General features: G+C 53.0%; 1 protein-coding gene and 1 long non-coding RNA gene across 9 annotated transcripts in view; both read right to left on the bottom strand.

Annotated features, from left to right (window-relative positions):
- The window catches only part of RRM2 (ribonucleotide reductase regulatory subunit M2), a 45367-nt gene extending 24228 nt beyond the window's left edge, over positions 1-21139 (bottom strand). For 2 of the 8 annotated variants that reach the window (XR_005797120.1, XR_005797119.1), the window contains exons 1-10: positions 20914-21102; positions 20758-20832; positions 20240-20383; positions 19822-19938; positions 19118-19251; positions 17206-17300; positions 16944-17077; positions 15865-15969; positions 15660-15773; positions 4345-4446 (exon numbers count right to left, since the gene is read on the bottom strand). Coding sequence is in view for 6 of the 8 variants with exons in the window: in XM_040496052.1 (XP_040351986.1) it covers positions 1732-2157; positions 4345-4446; positions 15660-15773; positions 15865-15969; positions 16944-17077; positions 17206-17300; positions 19118-19251; positions 19822-19938; positions 20240-20383; positions 20758-20832; positions 20914-21024 (1557 nt within the window). In the remaining 2 variants the exon portion in view is untranslated. Of the gene's footprint in view, positions 1-1678; positions 2158-3840; positions 3910-3951; positions 4447-13703; positions 15582-15659; positions 15774-15864; positions 15970-16943; positions 17078-17205; positions 17301-19117; positions 19252-19821; positions 19939-20239; positions 20384-20757; positions 20833-20913 lie in introns of those variants that run through there. The other 6 variants (XM_040496052.1, XM_040496051.1, XM_040496049.1 and 3 more) reach the window with 6 other exon arrangements.
- On the bottom strand, positions 13014-13452 carry LOC121044088 (uncharacterized). Its single transcript, XR_005797121.1, has 2 exons — positions 13350-13452; positions 13014-13298 (listed from the first exon to the last, which is right to left on the bottom strand). It is a non-coding gene; the product is annotated as an uncharacterized LOC121044088 (long non-coding RNA).
- Positions 21140-24901: the final 3762 nt, after the last annotated feature.

The following is a 24901-nucleotide window of genomic DNA, read 5'->3' as shown; positions in this document are numbered from 1 at the left end:
CCCCAGAAGAGGGTCCTGCTCATGCACCAGCTGAATGAGCAGAGCAGCCGGCAGAGGTTGGGGCGAAGGCAGACACAAAGGCCACCCACACCCCTTCCCAAAGCAGTGGCCCCCACTTAGGGAGCCGTCGGGATTGCCAGGGACCTTCAAACTTGCCGAGGCCCAAGCCCCTCCCCCAGACACCCAGATTTAATCTGCGCACGTCTCTTGACTTCGGGACTTCGGTCAGCTCGTTGCAAGAACCAGGAGCGACAGGGGAGAGGTGGCCCAGGAGGCAGGAGGGCTGGTCTGGAGCCCAAACGTCATCTCTGCCTCTTGCCGGCTGCACAACCTCAGACCAAGGCGGTGACCTCCCTCAGATATAAGTGTACCTCCCAGAGGTAGCTGGGGATGGAGGATCACTGACATGAGTCTTCAGCTCAGTAAGGGTACCAAGGGGAACTGTCATCACTGCTCTCCATCCCCCCCCCCCCCCCAGCAGCTTGATATCTGTGAGCCCACGGGGCTCCAGGGCCACCTGCTACATCTGGAAATCCAAGTGTGAGCAGGCGGGGAGAGGCTGGCCATGTAGACAGGGCCACCTTGGATCCACAGTCGCCAGCTTCCGTGAGACTCTTCTGGATCCAATTCCGAATGCCTGGCTCCTGGCTCAATGGGCTTTGTCCCAAACATGTAATTTCTATTTTGATTCCGTGCGACATTTAATGAAATGACTTTCAGACACCACGCAGCATGTCTGAGTTATGAAAGCACAGCTTCTGGATCCCCAACACGACACAGTCACAGGCCCCTCTTGCTTCGGGAACTGCCCCTTGTCTCTCGAGGCGGGTACACTGAGCCCGCGGATTCAAGGGGCTGCGCACAGCCCGAGGGGCCAATGTCGACCTGATGCAAGCCCCCCCCCCCCCCACCTCCCGCCCATCTGCCCCAGGGCTGGCGCTCCCCACCCCTACCCCCGCGGCTTCCCCACTGGACAATGACAAGCAGCCTCTGCCCGGCTTCCTCTCTCCAATCCAGTGCTGTTCAAATTGCAGATCAAAAGCATTCAGGGAGATGGAAAATCAATGGAGAGGATTGCAAACAGCGCTTTTAGAAAAACAAATGAAACAGAAGAGAAGAGAAAACGCTGGAATGCATCGCACACGGTTGGAGCGATCGCCGCTTCCTGGCACCTTGGAAGGGTGAGGTCTCTGTAAAACGAAAGACTGACGGAACAGAGCTCTAATCCACTGCCATCCGGCCTCTTGGAAACGTACACCTGATCTGTCACTCCTCTGCTAAGTCAGTGAGGGCTTAGGGACAGAGTTCAGATCCCTCAGCCTGACACTAAAAGCCCCCAAGACCCGGTCCCTGTGCACCCGAACCCTCCTTCCCTAGCAGAGGGCAGGGCCAGCCGGGGCCCCTCGGTGCTCGGCGGATCGAGAGGACTGGACAGCCCGACTGAGCGAGCAGTGCGTGATGTCACCGGCCGGGGCCGTCTCCTAGGTGACCCCACGCCACCTGCTGACCTCCCCTGGGCTGGGAGGACTTCCTAGATTCTGTAGAAGCAAAGGTATAGCTATTTCTGGAAGCCTTCTGTTCAAAAGGAAGTAGAAGCCTTACAATCTCTCAACAACTCGGCTATTAAAAATAGAAGTTCCACCTACGCACGGGAACAGTTTGTCGGGGATCACGGAAGGGCCAGAGTCGTAAGGTCGCTCATGTGTTTGGGGGCCGAGGCAGCTGCCGAGCTCAAGAGCCGGAAGAAGACAGACAGCTGCCTGCGGCAGGAGCCACAGCTCCAAGGCCCCCCAAATCTCTAGAAGCACAGGGATGCCAGGTGATACTCTGCCAACAGCTCCAGAACACACATTTCCCACACCACGTAAACATCCGGACAAGCACAGGTCCCCGAGAAAATTGACAAAGAAAGCAATTGTGCCCTAGCAAGTCGATGCGAGACTGAGTCTCTGACCTTGGGAGCACCCGAGGAGATGCCCTGGGAGCTGGCTGCCGTCTCTGGCCGCTCCAAGTCCATGGACGACAGCACAACCCTGCCCAGGGCCAGGGGCCAGCGGGGGCTGGAAGAGCTGGTGTGCAGGAGGATTCCGCCTTCAGTCTGGGCTCCGGGCCCCGAGGGCCTGAAGCCGCGGGTGATGGGACCGTCTCCAGAACGCCCTGCGAAGGGGCAACGGCGGCAGGATGGACGGAATGGTCACTTAGCATCGGCAGCCACTCGCAGGTTAGCCAGGACAGGGGACAGGAGGAGGAGCGGGGAGTGAGCCCCATTTACCAACCACCCCCTCAGGGGCCAGAGGCTCCAGAGCATTATCTCATTTAACCCTCACTCTTGTGACCCTTCTGCTACCGTGTCAGAGACCGCAGCCTCTCCCCCAGTCACTCACTTGCTCCTGAATTCCCTCCTTCATTCATTCCCTCCTTCATTCATTCTCTCGTTCATTCATTCACTCGCTTAGTCACTCGCTCATTGAATAGGTGTTTATTGAGAGAATCTAGAGCACCGTGCCCGAGTCAGAGGCTGGCTGAAGATACCGTGGGGGCAGCAGACCGCGTCCTTGACCTCAGGGGACTCACAACCTGGGGGGCGGGGGGAAGGGTCAGAAAAGCGGCGGACAGGTGTAATTCTGCATGATAAACCCTCAGAGCAGATGCTGCTGCGGGCCATGGGAGCACAGAGAAGACCCCTAAGCCCACCCCTCCGGGCCTGGGGAGGTACCCAGGTAAAGTGGTCTCCGGAATGAGACGAGTTGGACAGGTAGCAAGGTGCAGCCAAGGGCAGGGAAGCGGCAGAAGCGATGCGTTTGAAGCCCTGAAGCTCGGTGAGGGTCAAGGTGAAGCCAGCGAGGCACCTGGACTGGTGCAGGATGAGGGCTGTGGCTTTATCTGGAGGACTGGGGGCGCCCCGGGGGGCTTTAGCAACACGGTGGCCCCGCTTGATTTACTTTCTGAGAGATCATTCTGGAGGCTGTGCGGATAACGGACTGGATGGAGGAAGGCAGAGCGGGAGACGGCAGGCTGACCGTGAGTGTGGCGGTAACCCAGGAGGTGGCCGTGGGACTGCGCCCGAGCGCCATCTGGGAGTGGATCCGCAGGTGGTGCTGGGGTGGGGGTGGGGGCCATGAGGGAGAAGGGAGGGTGCGAGGCGCCCCCTCCCGGCCACGTGGGGAATAGCAGAGCCCATCCAGGATTTAGGACCTGGCTCCTGGGGGCATTCACTGAGGAAACAGACGACCAGCGTATCTGGGGTGCGGTTCGGGGCAGCGTCCCCAAGTGGGGCGCCCAAGTGGAGATGTCTGTCTAGTTGCATGTTCGGTCTGGAACTCAAAACCTACGTTGAGGAGAGTTGCAATTCCATAGATGGGTGTGAAGCGGCTCCAAGAGAAAACCCTACAGGGGCAGAGAGGACAGGGGGAGCAAAGACTGGGAAGGAGATGCCTGAGCGGGAGGTAGGTGTGGGATCGCGGAGGCACGGGGATGCCACGGGGTGCGGGGGTGGGGTGGGGAAGCGGGGTTGCTTCCCAGGGCCTGCGGGAGCTGGGCCTGGAACCAGGTAGGGGCAGGGGCGCCCCGGGGAGGGGGACAGATTCGCCGCTGCCCCCTGGGAGAAGTGGGGGGTGGGGCACCCACAAACACCAAGAACAGGCAAAGCAGCCCAGGTGGGCAGAGTGCAGGCCTGTGACTGGTCCCCGCGGCCGCCCCCCCCCCCCCACTCCCACCCCAGCGCTGCTCCTTTGCCGGAAACTTCCCTCTCCGGTCTGTACTCACCCCTCCACAACCTCAAACACCACCTACACGTCAGGCTCCCGAGTGCCGTCTCCAGCCCCGGCCTCTTCCTCGAGCTCCGGTCCCACGTCCTCACCAGCCCGTCCAGCACGTGCCGACGCACCCGGCAGGCGTCTGGAAGGACACCTGCCCGGACGGCCTCTGGGCCCCTCCTCACTGCCCCGCTCCTCATGCTTCCCCATCTCAGTCGCCACAACTCGTCCTTCCAGGACCCCTGGAGCCTCTGACCCCTCTCTCACACACAGGCAACTCCCGAGCTAATCCCGTCAGCTGTCTCGGCCGGCGTGCCACCTGTCCCTCACCTCCTGTGCCGACAGGAGGGCCCGAACCCACCCTCGTGTCTCGCTGTGCTCTGACCCCACAAATCAAAACCGTCCCTGCCACAGGACCTTTGCACTTGCGTTGCCAACACCTAAAACAAGCTTTCCTTGCTAACCGTGTGGTCTGTCCCCACTTCCTCCTCCCGTTCTTCAGAGCCCTTCCTCGACTACCCACATGAAAGAGCGTGAGCCCTTTACCCATCCCCCTCCTGCCTACTTCCATTTCCTTCCCGTGACTTACCGCACGGCGGTTAGTTGGCTGGGTTTCCGCGTCGCCCACCAGCGCGCGATCTCCGCGAGGGCCTGGGCTTCCTCCGCCTTGTGCTTCGTTGTCTCCCGGCACCTGAGCAGAGCGGACACGTGTAAGGCTTTCAGCAAATGGGTGCCAGTTCCTGGTGTCCCCGACCCCACGCCTCACCCTCCTCCCGACCGTTCGGTCTTGTTTGTGCTACTGTTTCTGGCCCTGGAACAGCAGCGCTCCTACCCGCCCCTCCCCTCTTTCCTTCCCAGCAAGAACAGGTAGGGGGCTCCTCCCCTGCGCTCTACCCTCTCCCTCCCAGACCCAAGCGGCACCCTCCTCGGTGTGACCTTGGGACACAGGACCCTTAATCGCATGCTGTCTTCACTGCAAGACCAGGCCTCCGTCAGCAGGCCCCCTCCATTCAGACACAAGCCGGTGCCATCTACAGCCAGAGGGTCTGCTGAGGCCTCCGTGGCAGTAACCGGCAACGCAAAAGGAGAACGCGGGTCGTGCCCACAGGGGTGGAGAGCCTCCCCTGGGAGGCCACATTCGTATAAGAGACGTCAGCCCAAGACCTGCGTAACTGAACTTGGCTGGGTGGGCACCGTCCGCCTGCAGACCTAACCCCTGGGCCCAGGGGACTGTCTCAGAAGCAGCAGAGCGGGACCCAGCTGGGTCCACTGGGCTCCAAAGCCCAAGGTTGCCTGAACTGAAAGGGGGCACCAGGACGGCGCCCCCCACTCCCCGGCCGGCCACCGCGGACAGAGACAACCGGCTCCCGGCGCCCAGTGGTCCCCCAAGCCTCCGGAGGCAACCCGGAGGAGTGGGCGCCCACGGGTCACCAGCACGGCCCCCTCAAGTGGCCATGACGTCCGCATGATGCCGCCCACACGCCCAGGGCACTTCCGGTGGTGGTGGTGGCACGTGGAGGGCCGGCCCAGCCCTCCAGGCGCGGGGAGAGGAGGCAGCGGCATCGGGCCCGGGGAAGCCACTGCCTTGTGGCGGCAGCCGCTCTCCAATATTTATGACGGGAAAATTAAAACAGGGAAACAGAACCGAAGGAAAAACTGCTGTCACTCCCGCCTCCCTGAGACAACTGTTTTCACTTCTCCATTTGTGGTCCCTCCTGTCTTGATCCATATGTACACATATTTTATGCCATTGTAACCACGGGACGCAAATAATTTACCGTCTATTTTCCTTCGCCATCGTCCATATCGACCCTTTGTAACGACTGCTCAGCCCTCCCCGGGGGGGCCGGGGAGAGACTACATAATTCGTTCACCCGTGGCCCTTCTGCTCGGCATTCAGATTACTCCCAGCCCTAACTCCCACTGGAGATGGGAAGCTGAATCCCCTTTTAGAAATTTCAAAATGAGGGGCACGCAGGGGGCGGGGGAGGGGGGCTCAGTCGGTTGAGCGGCCGACTGCGGGCGGTTTGGGTCGCGATCTCGCGGTCTGTGAGTTCGAGCCCCGTGTCGGGCTCTGTGCTGACAGCTCAGAGCCTGGAGCCCGCTTCGGATTCTGGGTCTTCCTTTCTCTCTGCCCCTCCCCCGCTCCCACTCTGTCTCCCTCTCAAAAATAGATAAATATTTTCTGAAATTTTTCAAAATGATCCGGCCATTCAGCGAGCATTCGTGGAGGACCTCCCACCTGCAGAGGACACAGAGCCTTGCATGCACACTCCACACACGGGCACAAATACAAACCCACTGCCAGCCAGTAGCTCACGCACCACCCGCCCCTCCCCGGCCAGCTCCCAGCCCTTCCGTGGCTCCCCACCGCCACCAGGTCAAGTAGAGGCTCCCCCCCCCATGGCGCCCCAGGTACCAGGTCAAGTACAGCCTCCCCAAGGCCTGGCATCCCTCTCCGTACCCCACAGGGCCCAGGCTGACTTTCTCAGCACCTAGCGCCCTGCGCCGGTGGTGTGGGTAAATGTTCAACAGCCAGCTCTCCAGAAAGGGACCCTGGATTGTAGCATTTACTAATCCCCATGGTGTCAGTAGTCCCACCAATGCGGATTCTGAGCTACCACATGCTCAGCAATACACCGTTATATAGTTATTCCCACCACAGAGACACGACAGGCGACAGGCGTCACTAGCCTCAGGAGCCCAGGGAACAGTAACAGGGTTAAGACAGAGTTTAAGTCGTTACTATATTTCTCTTTAATATATTTTACGAATGTTGAGCTTACGTCATTTATTTTGTAATAACGGCTGTTGTATCTAACCGCTAGCTCAGTATTACGAGCTGAATTATGTCCTCCTAAAATTGTCATCCCTCTGGGCTGACAGCTCGGAGCCTGGAGCCTGCTTCGGATTCTGGGTCTCTTCCTCTCTCTGCCCCTCCCATGCTCCTGCTCTGCCTCCCTCTGTCTCTCAAGAGTAAATAAATGTTAAAAAAAAATTTTTTTTTTAAAATATTTTAGCTCTACCTAAATACGGTCTCTGTGGCAGCATTTCCATTCTGCCACAGCAGCATGAAAGCAGCCTTGGACAGGCAGACGGGAGTGTGGCCGTGTCCCGGCAAAACCATCTATGAGCACTGAAATGTGGCTTCGTATCATTGAAACATGTCACGAAATACTATTTCAGTATATCTTTAAAAATTCTTAGCTCAGGGTCTGTACAAAAACGGGCAGTGGACCAGACCTGGTTCCTGGGCCCAGTTTTCTGACCCCCGACCTTCCGTCTGTTCCCCGCCCCACACACCTCACCCCCCTAGCACAGGGCCGGGGACAGAAGGAGAGAGGCTAAGTTAATGTTTGATGATCGAGGGTGAAGAAAGGAAGGTCAGCCAGCCGGGGGCAGCCTCTCCGATTCAGCTGCAAAGACCATTTCCAGGCAACATCATGAATCTTTTTGAATGCAAATTTTTTTTCTAACAGGCCGAGGGAAAAAAGGGCTTTCTGAAACATAAATCAAGTTTCTCCCTGCCAAATAGACCCATCACCTCTTTGTTGCCTCTAACATTCTAAATGATCTCTCAGAAATAATGGAGTGCCTGGGTGGCTCCGTCGGTTAAACGTCCGACTTCGGCTCAGGTCATGATCTCACGGTTCGTGAGTTCGAGCCCCGCCTCGGGCTCTGGGCTGACAGCTTGGAGCCTGCTTTGGATTCTGTGTCTCCCTGGGGCGCCTGGGTGGCTCAGTCAGTTAAGCAGCCGACTTCGGCTCAGGTCATGATCTCACGGTCTGTAGTTCGAGCCCCGCGTCGGGCTCTGTGCTGACAGCTCAGAGCCTGGAGCCTGTTTCAGATTCTGTGTCTCCCTCTCTCTGACCCTCCCCCGTTCATGCTCTGTCTCTCTCTGTCTCAAAAATAAATAAACGTTAAAAAAAAAATTTTTTTAAAAAATGGATTCTGTGTCTCCCTCTGTCTGCCCCTCCACTGTTTGCACTCTGTCTCTTGCATTGTCTCAAAAATAAATAAACATTTTAAAAAAAGTTATTTTTTTCATTGTCTCAAAAATAAATAAACATTTTTTAAAAAAAGTTTTTTTTTTTTTAAGAAATAAAATCCAGCGCCTCTTCCGTTAATAACGTCTCTTCATTGAGTATCTCAAAAATGAGCCCAATCAAACCCGCGGAGATAGAACTTGCAATCAGTGTCGCCAGGGGCTGGGAGGGAGGGGGGCCGGGGAGGAACTTGCTAATGGGGGGAGGGCCTCTTTTTGAAGGCAGGAAAATGTTCTAAAGTTGATTGTGGTGATGGTGACACATCTCTGAATGTACTAAAAGCCAACGAAGTTTGGCTTTAAATGGGTGAACTGGATGGTCTGTAATTATACCTCAATAAAGCTGTTTCAAAAAATACGCTAGGCATTACTCACCTGATTCCTACAATGGCATTTTTAAAAATTAATCTCTACAACCAACGTTGGGCTTGAACCCACAACCGTGAGATCAAGAGGTGCACGCTCTTCCGACTGAGCCAGCCCGTCGCCCCTCAGTGACAATTTCTAAAGCCAGCCTTTTTGGCACCGTCCCTGCACCAATGGAAATGAACAGGCCCGCCGTGGTGTGGAAATGCAGTTCAGCAACTGAAACCCAGATCGGCCCAGGGGAGGCCACACCAGTCCCAGGCAGGCACCTATTTGCACACCTTCCAAAGCAAACCTGGCAGAGCATGTCCTGGGTCCCCGCAGGAGAGGCTGTCCGCCCCCAGGTGGAGGGGAGGCCCGGTGCAAGACCTCGCACAGGCAGCCAGTCCCCAGGATCTTTCTGGAAACAGCTGGAACCTTCCTGCGTTCCACCTGCCAGGCTCGTTATTGCTTCCCACCTCCTTACTAAGCCTGAGATTCCAATTCCCGTGGGAGTGCGTGACCCTCTCCTCAGCCTTCCTAGGGCAGTGGAGGCTCCCCAGGCCCACCATGCCATTGGGGGGTCTTAGGCAGAAGCAAGTTGGGCATGGTTCCCTGGGTCCAAAGCCTGGGCCAGTGAGGATAGAGGAGACTCCTGCCCAGACAGGCCACCTGACCAGTGTCAGGGGCAAAGCAGAGCAGGGCACACAGGCAGAGCAGGTAGGGGAGCCAGAAGCACTTTCCTCGGGAACAGAGTAGAGGCCTGGGGTACCTGTTCTCAGAAAAGTTTGCATGCCATAGAACCGGGACACCTGAGTCCCTGACTGGCCGCTGTTTATCTACCTGCGGTCCTCAGCAAGGCCCACGGCCTCCCTGAACCTCTTGGACACATCTGTGATGTGGGGGGCCCCCACGCCCCAGGGTGGCTGTGGACCAAATGAATTCACGACTGTGGGTGCCGTCCAGGTAGATCTTCGTCGCATGTGGCACAAACATCCTGATGCTCTTAGGAATTTATTGGCTTACTTAGGTGGAAATCCTGGGGAGTGGAACTCAGGCGCGGCTGGATTCAGAAAACGAACAAGGTCCTGAAGACCCCGTCTTCTCTGAAGCCCCCTGCGGATCAGCTCTCCTCTCCCGAGTCTGGGCTCCTCTCTCAACAGGGCCTGCCTTCCTGGCCGCGAGGAGGCTGCAGCAGCCCCACACCCTTTGCACCCTCAACTCCAAAGCCAAGGGTAAAAACGGCCTCCCCCGCCCCCAAACTTAACCCAAACCCTAAGCCTCCGGCTGGGAGAACCCGCAGGGGCTGTCAGAGGGCTTTTGATAGTGAGCAAAAGAGGTCAGTCAGTGGCCTCTGAGGGAAAACGAGGCTTTCCAAGGCCCTGCCCTCTCCTGAAGCATCTTGCCACCACCAAGAGAGACAGCAGCTCCCTCCCACCACCTCCATCCAGTTCAAGAGTATAGAAAGAAAGGCCTTCTCTGGGTCACAGGCGCGGTCTCGGCGGGCGCGGGTCCTATAATCTCTGAGGTCAGGCCACGCCCCCAAGGCTCTGCCCTCCCCAAACTAGGAGGACCTGACATCCCCACTCAGCAAGTCTTGCCATCTGTCACCATCCAGGCCCCGACCCCTGGTTCATCCCGTTAGTGGGGCCAAATTGTGTGCATCGTGCCGTCCATTAGGTTATACCCGCCGAGCCCATGCTGGACCCAGGACCCCAGCCTGTGGCCCTGCCTGGACATACATGGGAGGACCAGGCACCTTCTCTCTGGTAGGAAAGTGAATTGCACCTGCTGGAGACAGTCGATAAAGGCTGTGCTCCGGGGGTGAACCTCCAACCACCTGCAGGTACACTCAGAGGACTCTGAAACAGGGACGATGCAGACAATCCTAGGTGAGGATTAAAAAAGCGGGACAGTGACTAAGGAGGATTAGGTCAGAACCACAAGACATTCCCCTTTGGCCACCACGTCCAGCCTCCATGAGGCCCTGGGAGGAAGGAGAAGTCAATGCCCAAAGGCACTGCAGACAGGGAGGCCACGCGGTATTACAACTGCGTCTCCCCAGATCATCCTTCAGGCATGAACTTCTATTTGCAGGAAGCCTTTTTGCCCTTTTCTCTTGCTAACAGTTCAGCCCAAGGCTTTTTTTCCCCATCCACCCTTCTGCATTATGTAAGGTTTGGAAATGGATTCTCATGGAGTCTTGAGCTCCTATGACTTTTTAATTGGCTAGGGCGGTCTGCCTGCATTTGTTCACGGATCTCATGATGGTTTCCACTCACCACGCTTGGCTTTTCTCATCTCTTCTGCCTGTTAGACTGATCACGTGTCCCACGCCCCTATGCTGCCTCCCTGTGACTCTGGTGGGTTCTTTCAGGTTGTCCTCACCTTGCTAGCAGAACTGCAGATTCTTCAGGTGTCTGGCGAACCTGTGTCACCGGCCTCTTATTTTTAGCACAAGGACCTTCCCCCAGTGTCGCCCCTACCACGTGGTCCAGTGTTCTGGGTCCCCCTGATTTTATCCGTGCTTAGACTTCCTACAGGCTGACCAATTCCTATGCTCACCATCCTTCCTTTGGGTACCATTTCCTCCCTAAAGGGCATTCTTCACTTTTCTTTTGAAGAGGGGGAGGCATGAACTCTGGCTGAAGTCTCCCTTACTTCTGAATAGGTTTTAATTATTTTCTCCGCATTGAAAAGATTTGGTTCCATAATCTTTGGCTTCGACCGTAGCACTGTTGCAAATTTCTGCTTAATGGTTACTCCTTTATAGAGCTACCGTTCCTGTAAACGTTAATGACCTTTGTCGATATGCTGCGCAGACTCACTACAGGTGAGTCTAAGTATGGATTTATTTTCATTTACTGGACTTGGGATTCCTTGCACTTTCTGATCGAGTCGCTTCTAGGAAACTTGCAGTCAACACCTCTTTAAACATTAGCCATCCAGCCCCTCATGAACATCTATCTCCTTTAGAAATAACACACACCCCCTTCCACCCTCCACATCTCCCCCCCATCTACTTCTAGAGAACTCCCCCAGGTTCTTTGCTGTCACCCATGCACCCTCAGTTGTGTTCCCTCTTACTAAGCATCTTTTTTTTTTAAGCCCCAAGACTTTTAATTCCAGTAGTTTTGTTAGGTTATATCTAGAAATCGTAGCAAGTTTCTTTTTTTAATCTTTCTTTAGAATACTCCATTCTTTGGGCTTTCAAATTTTTCCCTCTGAACCCATTAGATCTATCATCCTGTTGACTGGAAGTTCTTGGGTTTTTACCTGTTGTTCCTACAATCATGTGGCTTCCTCCTGTTTGTTTTGTAACCTAAAAATGGTGAACACCGTCTGTGGGAATCACAGGCACCCAGGCTGGGGTTATGGATGTTCCTAGATCACAAACCCGTGAGAGGTGCAGGCCTACGATTTTGATTTGGGGGAGTCCAGAAAGATAAGCACCCTCACCCTCTCCCCCAATGCCAGTGGGATGATTTCCTAGCCCCATCTCACTGTGGTCCTGGCTTGATGGCAGTTTCTGTGCTACAGGTCAGTCCCTTCCCTCCAAATCTGGGAAGGGGGGGTGCTCTTTGGTCCCTCACCCCCCAATTTCTCTAAGGGACTAATAACCACCCCCAGCACTCTGATAAGCCCGAGCTTCCCCAGTCCATCTCTGTTCCCAGCATCTGAAAATGCCCCTTTCCTAGCAAGTCATTACCCACTTAACTCTTATGATCACTGGTGTGTTTGAAGCCCGGAGGGTGTTCAGATCACCTCCGTCTGCTCTCCTGCTGGCACGACTCCAGTCCTTAGAGCCAGGCCAAGGGACTGTGGTCCCTGAACCTTACATCCGGCAGCGGGGTCAGCCATTCTCGTCGTAAAACATCCTGGTGTCCAGAATCCCCTCCCAGGAACGACAAGGGCCGTCACTGATCGTTCTCTTTTTCAAGTGCCCGGAGTACACCGGGAGGGTACCCTCCTCCACAGAAGTGGGGTGGGGCTGGGGGGCCTATTAGCTTTCCCTGGGCCGACAAAAGCCACGCCATACAATCCTGCTCCCTCAAAACTACAGCCACACCCCCGGGAGCCAGGGACCATTATCTGGATCTCTGGACCAACACTGGCAGAGCTTTTCACCCTCAACAGCACACACAGCCAGTCAGCTCCCTGGCCACGTGGCATTAGATACCCGTCCAGTTCCAGCTGTCAGGAGCCAGTGCTCAGGCTGGATCACAGGCCAGGGTGGGCAATTCTGACTCAGTGGCCCGACTGCACTTAACTGATGCAGACCCTCTATGGGTCTGTTCTAGAGAAGGTAGCTGGCATAGGTGTGACGGCAGGTGCAGGTGTGACTGTAGGTGACCCACAGGGAAGCCATTTGGAGTTGGTCCCGAGAGCGTGGCCGCCCCAAACACCCACAGTGGGCCTGCCACCAACCTGACAAGTCAAATGACATTCCAAGTGCCCCTCGGGTGGAAAGGGCAAAGATCACGTTCCTCTAAGACACAGAACACGCCTGCCCCCAAGACATTACCCACACCAAATACTCCGCTCAAATTACTTCTCCAGGGCCTGATCCTTGGAGGTCTCATGCTGAGACAGGGGGACGGGCAAGGACCTGGATGTGCCTTCTCCGAGGAAGTCTCCCATCCCTTCCTCCTCCAGAGAAACAAGGTCACCCCCTCCACATGCCTCTCCTAAGTGCTTGTCCACCTCAAGCTCTGCTGCTCCTTCCCTGCCCTAGTTCCATGACCACAGCACTAACATTCAGATTCACTTGCGCATCGGCTTCTTGCTTGAGAATAAAGGTAAGCTGCGCAGGGCGGGCCAGACCCCCTGCCCACCTCTACCTGCTGGGTTAAAGTGGCAGACACAGGTCACGATTTCAAAGACGCTTTAAGAAGGCAGGCCCGGCAAGGCCATTTATGGACAGAGGGACCAACCCAAGACTACAAAGAAGTCCATGCAGGTCAAGTTGATGAGACGAGGAAGAACAAAGCTGGGGGAGATCGTTAGCCCCTTCTGGTCCCACCGCCTGTTGTTTAGCAGATGGGAAAACTGAGGCCGCGAAGTGGTTCACTTAGGGTTGCTGGGAAATTGAACCCAGTCAGTCCTGGCTTACAAACTCCACGTGCAGCGTAGTTGATGCTTTTGACCGTCACCTTTCAGGCAGACCCGTTTCCTACAGCGTAGTTGATGCTTTTGACCGTCACCTTTCAGGCAGACCCGTTTCCTAGAGACCTTGTGCCAGAACAGGCATTAGGAAAGTCCCCTCCCCAAAATGGGATGAAAAGCAAATGAACTCCTAAGCCTTCATGAAAAAAAAAATCCCGGTTTTTTCTTCCTAAACTGAAATGCAAATCTTATCAAGGAACAGATGCGAGAACAGTCTACTTAACACCTGTGCGGCATTCAATTTTGAGACTTCTAAGTGCTTTAGCCTAACACCAGTTTCCCTTTAAACAGATCAGGAAACTGAACCTGAGCTGGCAGAAATTCTTACATTGCACGCTAAAGGAGGCAGAATCCTAAAACCCGCTTCCAGCTTCCCACTGCATGCACCTGACACGCGGGGCAAAACGTTTATTCACTTCTGTGTTGCACAAGTGTAAAAACCACACGATCTGGATCGACTTTAGGTAACAATAATTTAAAAGACAGGAAGCCCCTCTTACAGAAGTGCTTAAATCAACTATTTGACAATTTATACAATAAATGAAGGAAACAGACAAGGGAACAGGGCCAGGGATCAGCCAACACAATACAACAGGGTAACAAACGTGGCCGAAGGATTGGCGCGTATCCTCCTTCACGTTCCATGTAGCATCTTGGCTGGTTTTCTTTTTTGGGGGGGCTTGGGGGACAGGGGTAACAAAGGCAGGTCGCCTCAAACTAGCCTTATTAGGTATATTATTCTGTACTTCATTCTAAAATTAATATGTGAATAGAGCATGTATTTATAGCTCACGCAACTCTAGTTTTCTCCTGAAGGTCAGGAATCCAACAAGGCAATGCTCAGATTTAGGCAGGCACTGAAGTGAAAGTAAGTGCACTGAACAATATCCACTTCGATCACGAATCGCGGTGCCGGGCAATTATTTCAAAACATGAACCACAGATACATCGGGCATATACAGCAAAATGACATTTCCTAATTTAAAAAGCATGTAGCAAATATAAAAGGATGAAGTCAACGGTACCTACTTACACACGAAAGCAAATCGGAATAAATGCCCCAACTTTTCAGGGAGCCAATTTCAGTCCTGGTTTTGGCCACTTAACTGGAGGAAGACCTCAAGTGGGTCATTTTGTTCAAGGATCGTTTGAAGACTCAACGTACGGTGCTACCTCCGATCCTATAGCTAAGGACCTAAGGGTCTTTCACAAGAACTCAAAGTTGGGGGAAATACGGTTTGAGAAATAGACAGAAACTGCTCCTCCTGCACCCCCAAGTGACCAGCAGCCCGCTCACATCACATTCTAATCCTTGATGATTTAAGTTGGAAGCTCCTGTCCCCTCTGATCCCACCATACAGGACCTGACCTGTATTTATATAAAACGCAACCTGCCTTCTTTGGGACACCAACTGGCTAATACCCAGGGGTATGTGCAGGACTGACTTTAAAGCTGATCACAAAGCACCTCAAGTCATTAAAGAAAATAAAGAGGAGAAATAACATGCTTGACTTGCACAGGTTTGGCAGACGTGGGTCACCTAGTAAATCCCGAACTGGCTCCCATTAGTGGTCAACAGAATGCTCTGCGTTTGGTCTAGAAACCAAGTTAGGTCAAATCAGGCCTTTACCTCAACAGTACAAAATAGGTTTGTGTGTAAAGTGCCAATTTTATATACACAGCAGTAAGTAAACTTTAAAATCTGCTTTGAAGCACCAAGGCTGACCCCCTCCCAAGGGCCTTGTAGCAACCCTTTAATCCTGCCGGGTCAGACTCAGAGAGTCCCCACACCTTGAGCCATGATTGCTAAGAGCCATGAAGTCATGGACAGCCAGGGTGCTTGCAAAAGCCCAACACGGCCAAGCTCTTTCCTAAGAACCCAAGTAGCTTTTTTCCATGCTTCTTTCTAGGGGAGACAACTAGCATCACTAATCAACAGGCTTGCGTACGAGGTAGCTACACAGTTTTAACAATACTATTCGTGAACACTATTGGTGATTCATAGTGTAGCTAGTTGATTCACTTCAAGTAGCTGATTTTTTTTTTTTTTTTTTTTTTTGATGAGAAGGGTTGGAGGGGGAGGAATCAGCAACATTAAGAGCACATCTTCGTTCACTTAGAAGTCAGCATCCAAGGTAAAAGAATTCTCTGTTGGACTTGACATCACTCCCATCCTCTGATACTCGCCTACTCTCTTCTCAAAGAAGTTAGTCTTGCCTTCCAGTGAAATATTCTCCATAAAGTCAAATGGATTTTCTACTCTGAAAACCTGAAAAGGTCCACAGCAAAATTTGAATACAGAACACCAGTTTCCGGGAGAACCAGAAGGCTATGAACAATACCGTACCTTGCCAAAACCTAGCTCCAGCATAAGTCTGTCTGCCACGAATTCAATATACTGCTTCATTAAAGTGCAATTCATCCCAATTAGTTTCACTGGCAAGGCCTCCGTGAGGAATTCCTAGGGACCAAAACAGAGCTTCTCAGTAAGACGGTAGCACAGATAAAGACATCTTCTAGCAAGCACGAAGAGACCCTGATGCAAAACGCACCTGTTCTATCCTAACGGCATTGATAATAATTTCCTTCACTCTCTGCTCTGAAGGTTTGTGGACCAGGTGTTTGAACATCAGGCAGGCAAAGTCACAGTGTAGACCCTAGGAAAAAAAGGTTTAGTATCACTGTAACGCCAGACCTTTATCATTCACATGCAACAGGAAATGGCTTTACCCTTTTCTGCATTCCCCTTGTACATCTTGCCATACTACAAGCACTTTAACTGTCAAAAAAAGGGAAGAAGAATCCAACGGCCATCTGCTCTGCCTATGCCAAGGCGGGCCCATCTGCATGCAAGGCCCTCCACGCTGCTACCCAGGTAGCAAGAGCAGGCCAGGTCCCGGCCCTGCTGCTCCGTGAGGTAACCAAGGATGGCACAGGACTTCTGCCCCAAGCGTTCTTTCTACAGCATTCTTTCTACAGCTATGAGCTCTAGTTGTGCCACAGTTCCTAGCAGGAAAGGCAAAACTCAGTGACCAGGCTAGTTTTGAGATTTACGACCTAATAATGCTCAGGAAACCAGTGATGCAGTTTCCAGTGAATCGAGTCTGTGAGTCTTAATGCCAAGTAATCCCTATCTTGCCCTCCAGGAAGGCAGAGAATCTTACAAGGCACGATCAGCTGTCTGATCTGCTCATTGGGCTCCAAGTATGGCAGGGTCCACGGCCCTTGCCTTTCAGACCGGACTTAAATCAGAACATCTGGACATACTCCACCTTCCTCTCCAGTTTAATCCAATAGCACTCAAAGACATACACTGGACCGGAATGGATTCTCACTCGGTCAGGATGCTCAGCCAACTGTGAAATACACTAGGGTCATAGATAGGCTACCGGGCCAAAATAATACAACATCCCCTCACCTACAGTGCGACGGACATAGAAATGTATTGAGAATACAAATACCTTCCGGTAAATGAAAAGTAGTGTTCATTCTCTGCCAAATACAGGTAATCACTGAACTCACATGTTAAATGTAGATACAAGGCAGTCTGTTGTCCTGAGTTCCCTTCAGGGAACCCAAGAGTTGTAGATATTTGGGGTGCAGATCAGCCTGTTGTGTGTATTAGACTCACCTCATCTCTGCTAATAAGTTCATTGGAAAACGTGAGGCCAGGCATCAGGCCGCGTTTCTTGAGCCAGAATATCGACGCGAAAGAACCAGAAAAGAAGATTCCTTCCACTGCAGCAAAGGCCACAACCCGCTCTCCTGCGGAAGAGTTAACATCGACATAGTTCTAGTGGGCAACCGAGCACGTGCACAGGAAGGGCTCACAAGCCAGTGACCGTCACCAGAGGATGAAGCTCAGGCATAAGTGGGGCCAAAGGGGGCCTCACCGTAGGTAGACTCTTTGTCGCCAATCCAACGCAAGGCCCAATCCGCCTTCTTCTTTACACAAGGCATCGTCTCGATGGCGTTGAAGAGAAATTCCCTAGTAGGCACCCAGAGCGTCAGCAATTATAGCAAAGACCTCCTATCACAAACATCTAGGGAACAACACTGGGAACGAAGGCCAAATCAAGACTCAACCTGAAATGTTTTCTCATTACTGTTTTTGCTTTTCCCCCAGTGTTTTTTAAAATCTCGGCATTCATTTGGTTCCTGTTAATACAAACCTAAGTATTCTTTAATGCACAGGGAGCCCCGAGATCTACTCACATCGAAAGCCTTAGTCCATTACACCAAGAGCATTTATCAGCTTAATTACATCAAGTCCAGGTCATGACAAGGTTCATAGGCCCTATCTTTAAACGTGAAAAGCCATAAAATCTTAACTGCTAAGACTACTTAAGCTATGCTGACCATTATCTTCCTCGACACCCCCTCCGCCACCAGACTATAACATCAGGCCAATTATATGGGCCCCAAGTGCCATATGGATATAATAAAACAATTAAAGCCAATAAACTAAACAACCTGAGATTGCTTCCTACTATAATTCTATGCCTCACTGATGATCCCAGGTCAGGAAAGAAAATCGACTGGCCCTACACTTACTTGGGTCTTTATTAGCCTCTTCCGCCTCCAATGTATCCCTGTGCTCAGCTTGGGAGCCTGCAAATTCCCCAGCCCATTCCTTATCAGGTGACCTTGTTTTCTAAAGCCAAGGTCATCAGACCGTTGGGCTCCCTTCGTTCTCTCTCCACGTCCACATGCTCTGTTGGAGACCTGGGTCTGCCTCTCCCTGGCTTTTGAAGCTTAACCATCAGACTTTCCTGATCCTGCCCCTTCTGCTTTTTCATCCCAGTTATGCCTTTGTCTTTTCTCATTTACTTATTATTTTTTTTTTTTAAAGCACAAGTGGGGGAGGGGCAGAGAGAGGATCCGAAGCGGGCTCTTCGCCGACAGGCCGACAGCAGCAAGCCCCGTGTGGGGCTCGAGCTCACTAACCTCGATAGTGACCTGAGCTGGAAGTCAGACACCCAACCGACTGAGCCACCCAGGCGCCCCTGTCTTTTCTCATTTCTGTCCACGATGTTTTTACCCCCAAAGCGTTTCCCCAATCCTGCTAGCCCTACCGAGTCGTCAGTCACCTTCCCTCTTCACATTCTCCCTGGTAATCTACAAGAGTCTGCTTTTCAGCTTTAAGACTTCGGCTCCACACAAGGCTCCCCTCCTGAGCTCTTAGTACCCAGAGCACTCAGGCAGCCATTGCTAACTTTCTCCTCCTCTCCAATCTTCAAAACGTAAGATGGGCCTTAAGCTCCCCCTTTGTGATCCCATAACAAACCGTCACTTTGGTCAAACAGTTCTGTGCCTAAACTCATCTAATGGTGAACTGCCTGCACATCATTATGTAACTCGTCTCCCTTCTATTTCTAGGTCTTATTTCCCGTACTGCATTACTAGCTCCTTAAGAGGAGAGTAACATTCTACTTGGGTACACTCTCTACCTCCTTCACATCGTAGGTTAACAGCTTTGCCACAGGAGTCAAAACCGTCAGACCTAGGAATTAGTTCGTTGTACACAGCCTCTACGGATGTTTTTTGTTTGGTTTTGTTCAAAGAAAGGTTTTAGACTGAATGACCAACAAGAAAACGGAGTAACCGCCTAACTTTGTTTTTAAGTGACTGGCTCCTAATGTCAGTGTAGGCCTCTTCCTCAGAGCAGACGTGACCACGCGTGGTAGGGATTTGCCTGCTTAGCCATTCTAGAGTAATTGTCTGTCCCTACGTAAGCTCAAAAACTTGCAACAGGGTAACAGTAAGTGAGTCCTAAACACGTTGGCATACCACCCAAACACTCACCTCTCTCTGGGATCTTTAATGTAAGTGTCAATGAGGAGACTATACATCTCAGAATGGATGTTTTCCATGGCAATTTGGAAGCCATAGAAACAGCGGGCTTCAGTAATCTGAACTTCTTGGCTAAACCGCTCCACCTAGTGGTAAAACATCACAGTGCAGCTTGAGGAGAAGCGACTCAGCCCCAGGACCCCAGATTCATCACACTCCCTTTGTACCATTACAAGGTGTGTTTCTACTTGAATACTTCTTCACTATGCTGTGCTAAAGCTGGACATTTCCTGCCACACGCTCATTGTACAACTCAGGAAAAGAGATAAAGCCTGCGTTACGGGGTTTCTGCGAACACTCATCAGTTCACTCTTTCCTAACTCATTGCAGGAAGGATCCACTCACAGCGAGGCATACATGGAATCAGGTTATCGGAAGAGCAAAGCCACAAAAAAAGTAGTGCCACAGCCACGAGGAGTAAACCCATGGCTAGCACTTCACATGGTCTTTGAGCTTCTCTAGAACCAGGGGGGAGAAAGACACCCGTGAGGAAGAAACAACTGCAGAGCATATCATAAAACAGCAAACTCCATGTAATAGAACTATGACCTTACAAACACATATGGTATCGGGACGGGACAACGTGAAAGGTGAGGGAAGAGGACATTCTCTCAAGTCTTGAAGTGAATGAAAGCAGACGTTGTTTGGAAACTCACCAAGTTCTCATTTACTATGCCATCACTCGCTGCAAAGAAAGCCAGAACGTGCGATATAAAATATCTCTCCTCTGCCTTCAGGGACTCCCAGTGCTGAATGTCCTTGGAAAGATCCACCTGAAGTTGAGAAGTTTCACAAGGGGTTTACACACGCGGGGCCTCACATACACACTTGGTTCTTAAACCTTTTAAGTCTACGAACACGGCTTGATCGGTAACATCCCTCCCATCCAGAACTCCCTTTGCCAGTGAGAACAGCTCACATCCTCGGTGGGCAGCCATCCCCAAGAGGAACCAGAGGAAGAGTCAAGTGTATCTCCAGCCAAGGCATAACCGCTAGGGCAGGGGTCCGCCTCAAGAGTTGGGGGGCAACGCGTAAACTTCCTTTTTAAGTCTCCCGGTTCCCGAGCCTCGTTACCTCTTCGGCTGTCCAGAAGGAAGCCTCCGCTTTCTTATACATCTGCCAAATATCGTGGTACTCGATAGGAAAGATGACAAAGCGACGAGGGTTTTCTCGGAGCAGTGGCTCATCCTCCACGCTGGGGACAAGCACCTTAGTTTTCTGCCGGGCGAGGGGGTAATGGAAATACGAATTGTAGGGCGTCCCACATGAAATTGCCATTTCTTCAGGCCAAGTGCGCCCAGTGGTCGGCAAGCTCATGTGGTTCAGTGTGTAAGTGTCAGCTGTCACACATGGATCTCACATAGAACACAACCGGGAGGTGCCAGAGGGACAGGAGGAAATCTACGGAAGTGTGTGGCAGGCCAGGGAGGGAATGCTTTGGCGGGAAAGGAGCGCGGGCCGGGGAGGGGCTAGGGTTTGAAACGGCAGAGGAAACAATGAGGCTTTGGCGCCAAGAGCCGGCTGGCGTCCCCTGCCGGCAGCGCCCCGCCCCCACAGGCCCCTTCCCCCCCGGCGGCCAGACCCCCACTCACCGGCTCGGCGGGCTCCTGGAAGATCCTCCGGGCGGTCTTGCTGGCCAGCACGCGGCTCCCGCTGAGGGCCGGGGGCTGCGGGGAGACGCGCGGTGAGGGGGCATGCCCACGTCCCAGGAGACCCCAGCCGCCCCGGCCCGGCCCGCGCGTCCTCACCGTGTTCTCCTTGTCCGCCAGGCTGAGCCCCTTCAAGGGCGAGAGCTGAAGCTGCTGCTGCGGCTGCTGCGGGTCCACGATGGTGGCGAGCGGGACGCGGACGGAGAGCATGGCGGCGGCGGCGGCGGCGGCGGCAGGGAGCGGACGAGGCGGGCTAGGTGGCGCGCGGGTCCTGGAAGCCCCCGCACCGCCGCGCGGGCTTTTAAAAGCCCACCGGCGGGGCTGCGCGCTCAGTGGGCGTGGCCAGACGTCGCCTTCCCATTGGATGCACCGGGCCCCACGTCAGCCGTTCGAGAGCCGCGCGGGAGCTGCAGCGCCGAGCCGCCCGGGACCCCCCGGGACCCCCGGGACCCCCGTCCCCGGGCCCACCCCGGATCCCCTGGACCCGTGGACCGGGCTAGGGGCGCCGCCGCCCGGCTCCCTGCGGGCCCCACCGGACAAAGGCTGCAGCCCCCGCGCGCCCCGGTGACTGTGGCGCGCGCGGGACTCACTCCTCCAGTTGCGGCTCGGATTGAATGCAGCCACGCGATTGGAGGCCGCCCGGAGCGGGAGAGGATTCCCCCACCCCTGAACCGTTTTCGCGGGTCCGGGCGAGTGGTTTTGCAAATGAGGTTGGTGCAAATGCCTGAAAACGCCCCTGGCTGCAAGAGAAGCTCGTGGTTGCGCCCGTTTAGATACGTGTACCTGGGTGGGGGGCTAGGGGTCCTCGAGTCCCGTTAAATTTGGGAGGGGGGGGTCGGCGACAAGCGTGCTGCCTAGCGATTAGGGCCGCTGGCGACGGGGTCCCGAGGTGCAGTTGCTGTGTCACTTGGACATGTCACCTGGCTAAAACACTCAGTGCCCTCGTCGGTAAAATGGGACTTGTCGCCGTACCGAACCTGTGGGATTATTAATAAAGTGAGATTAAATGAGATAATTGTTCTAAAATGCGCAGCCCTTTGTGAAGCTTAGTTAACTAAATGACAGCGAAGGCCTTTGGTGCATTTCCCATTGAACTTGTGTGGGTTGTCAGGCCACTGTCCCCAATGCATTTTTTAAAATTGGAAACTGAGCCCAAAGTCCTGAGAGTTCAGAGAATGAAGAACTCCAAACTCATTTACTGTTAATTGGGCAGCAAGTAGCCTGAAAAGGAGATTGAAAACGTGCATTGGGTGAAGGTGGGGACGTGAATTTATTAAGTTTTTATTTTACTTTGTGTTTGGTTTTTCAGATTTGCCACAGACATTTGCCCTGCAAGTGGCAAAATGCCCGAAATGAAAAGAAAAATGTTTTCAGATCCAGGAAATAAATGATTCACTTGGGAAAGCTCCAACACCTGCAGTCTTAGAGCTGTCACAAAGAGAAACACTGGAATTTTGTACAAAGTCTTTTCTAGATATAGTATACTTTAAAGAGGTCAGAGGTAGGGAAGAGCCCCTCCTGACTTAGGTCTACTTCTGCCATTTCTTAAAGTACCACATACATACTGTGTTTAGTCTCAAGCCTCAGAGAAAAATCAAGGATAATCACATCTCTTAAGACAAAGCAACGACTAAAACTTTGACCTAGCATCCTTACTTTTAATTTTTTTAAGTTTACTTATTTTATTTTTTGAGAAATAGAGCGCGCGAGCATGAGCACGGGACAGGCGGAGAGACAGGGAGAGAGGGAATCCCAAGCAGGCTCCGCACTGTCAGCACGGAGCCCAAAGGAGCCTGAAGCGGGGCTCAAACTCACAAACCCCCGAGATCATGACCAGAGCCAAGATCAAGAGTCCGATGCTTCACTGACTGAGCGACCCAGGCACCCCTAGCATCCTTAGTTTTAAAGCAATTCCCAGACATTGTCAATTTCATCTAATTTGATCCAGCTCCCGAATGGATATTTTTAGTGATAATTTTATGGCTGATAAAGCCACTGTTGCATCTAATAAAGTTAGCAAGGATTTTTTGGTGTCCTCTAATACCCAATTCACATTCCAATTTCGCGTCATCAGTAACCCAAGTGCTCCTTTTCGGTTGCTGTCTCAGGCACCGCGTGCTTGTTTTTAGCTCCTGTTACACTCTCTGTAGGTACAGGAACCATAAAGTAGTACTGAGCTAGCCAGAAATTATGACTTCACTTTTAGCTTAACTTTGCTGGCCACCAAAATAACACGTGTGCATTGTAGAAAACTTGGGAAAGACGAGCAGTACCACGAGGCGGGAGGCAAGGTCGCCATTCTCCCCTTCACTGCCTCCCAACTCTGAGTCACTTGGGCACGTCCCGTCCTGCCTCCGGCGGGTTTTTACTGCTCTCACTTTACAAGAGGAAGCCCGCGCAGAAAGCAACGTGACTCTGCTCAGAGGTCACGCCCGAGCAGACCGCCGGGCCGGGCTTCTGGTCCGCCGTGCCCCCTCTCTTGCCCCGCGGACTGGAGAGAGAGAGAGAGAGAGAGCGAGAGAGAGAGAGGAGCGGCCAGACCAAGCGGCCCAGTCACCTGGACAGGATGCCCGGCGCCAAGCCCTAGGCAGCAGGTATCCGCCGGGATCTTTCCCGTTTCTTTTCTCCGCCCGTTTTTTGTTTTTTGGGGTTTTTTTTTTTTTCGGCACCTATTCCGGATTGGTCAGCAAGCGAGAGGCTCCGCCCCCGGCTTCCGACGGGCAACGCTCCTTCGGGCTTTGGGCTCCCACGCCCGCCCACCTGCAAGCCCCGCCCCCACTTCCGAGGCCCGCGCTGCAGCGGTCACGCCCCGAGCGGTTGCGCGTTTACTCGTCCCCCTCGGGCGAGTGAGGGGGGCCCTAAGGGGCCGCTTCCCCATCCTCCTCCCCAGGCGGAGAGGCTGGCCCGGGGAGCCCAAGTGGTTTTCCCGAAGCCGCTGCTCACTTACCAGATACCGTGCTAGGGACTGTCCTCCCAATTCTAATGTCAACACTAACGACCAATACCACCCCACAGCCGCTGGGCACCTGGGGCCGGGTGGCTTACACTGTTAACGGGGTGAGGGGTTTTTAGCCCTGTACTTTAGGTGAAGAAACTAAGGCCAGGGGGGCAAGGAGACTGCCCAAGGCCACACAGCTCCTAAAACTGCGCAGCCGGAACTTTTCTCCCCGACTTTTTATTAGGAACGTTTCAGCAGACAAAAAACGGCAAGAACTCTCCAGTGTTCATCCACCACCGAGGGGTCAACAGTCGTTTCCATTTTGCCACGTTTGCTTGATCCGCCTCGATGGGTGTGTGAGGCTTGTTTTCTCTGGATCATCTGAAAGTGAGTTTCAGATGCCATGCCGCGTCACCCCCATAGATTTCAGCAGATAGCTCCCGAAAGTAAGGACATTCTCGAACATAACCACAACTGCGTGTTCACATCTAAGAAAACTCACATGAATTCCCTAATATTACCTGATATCTACCCCATAATCAAATCCGCCCCATCGTTTCAAATATGGCTTTAAAGTTTGTCCGTTTTATTTTTTTAGAGACAGCAGGGAACGGGGGCAGAAATAGAAAGAGAGAGAGCGAGAGAGAGAGAATCTTAAGCGGACTCCATGCTCAGCACAGAGCTGGAGGCAGGGCTCGATCTCACCAGAGTGAGATGGTGACCTGAGCCGAAATCATGAGTTGGATGCTTAAGTGACTGAGCCACCCAGGTGCCCAGTTTGTTGGTTTTAAGTACACATGTTATAGTTGGTTATTGTGTCTTTTTAGTCTCTTTTAATTAGAACAACTCTTTTTTTTTCTCGATGACATTGACTTTTTGAAGTTTAGGCCAGTTTTCGTGTAGAATGTTGTACATTCTACATTTGCCTGATTGTGTCTTCATAGTGTCCATTTGTTTTTCTAACCTCTGTAGTTACTGTAAAATGGGAGTTTGCACTAAAGGCTTTATTTAGAGGGGCACCTGGGTGGCTCAGTGGTTTAAGCATCTGACTCTTGACTTCGGCTCAGGCCATGATCTCGCTTTTTGTGACCTGTGTTGAGCCTTGTGTTGGGCTCTGTGCCGACAGCACAGAGCCTGCTTGGGATTCTC

This window comes from Herpailurus yagouaroundi, unplaced genomic scaffold, assembly GCF_014898765.1.
Source record: "Herpailurus yagouaroundi ecotype Mexico unplaced genomic scaffold, PumYag 188, whole genome shotgun sequence".
NCBI lineage: Eukaryota > Metazoa > Chordata > Mammalia > Carnivora > Felidae > Herpailurus > Herpailurus yagouaroundi.
This window is presented reverse-complemented; position numbering and strand designations above follow the sequence as displayed.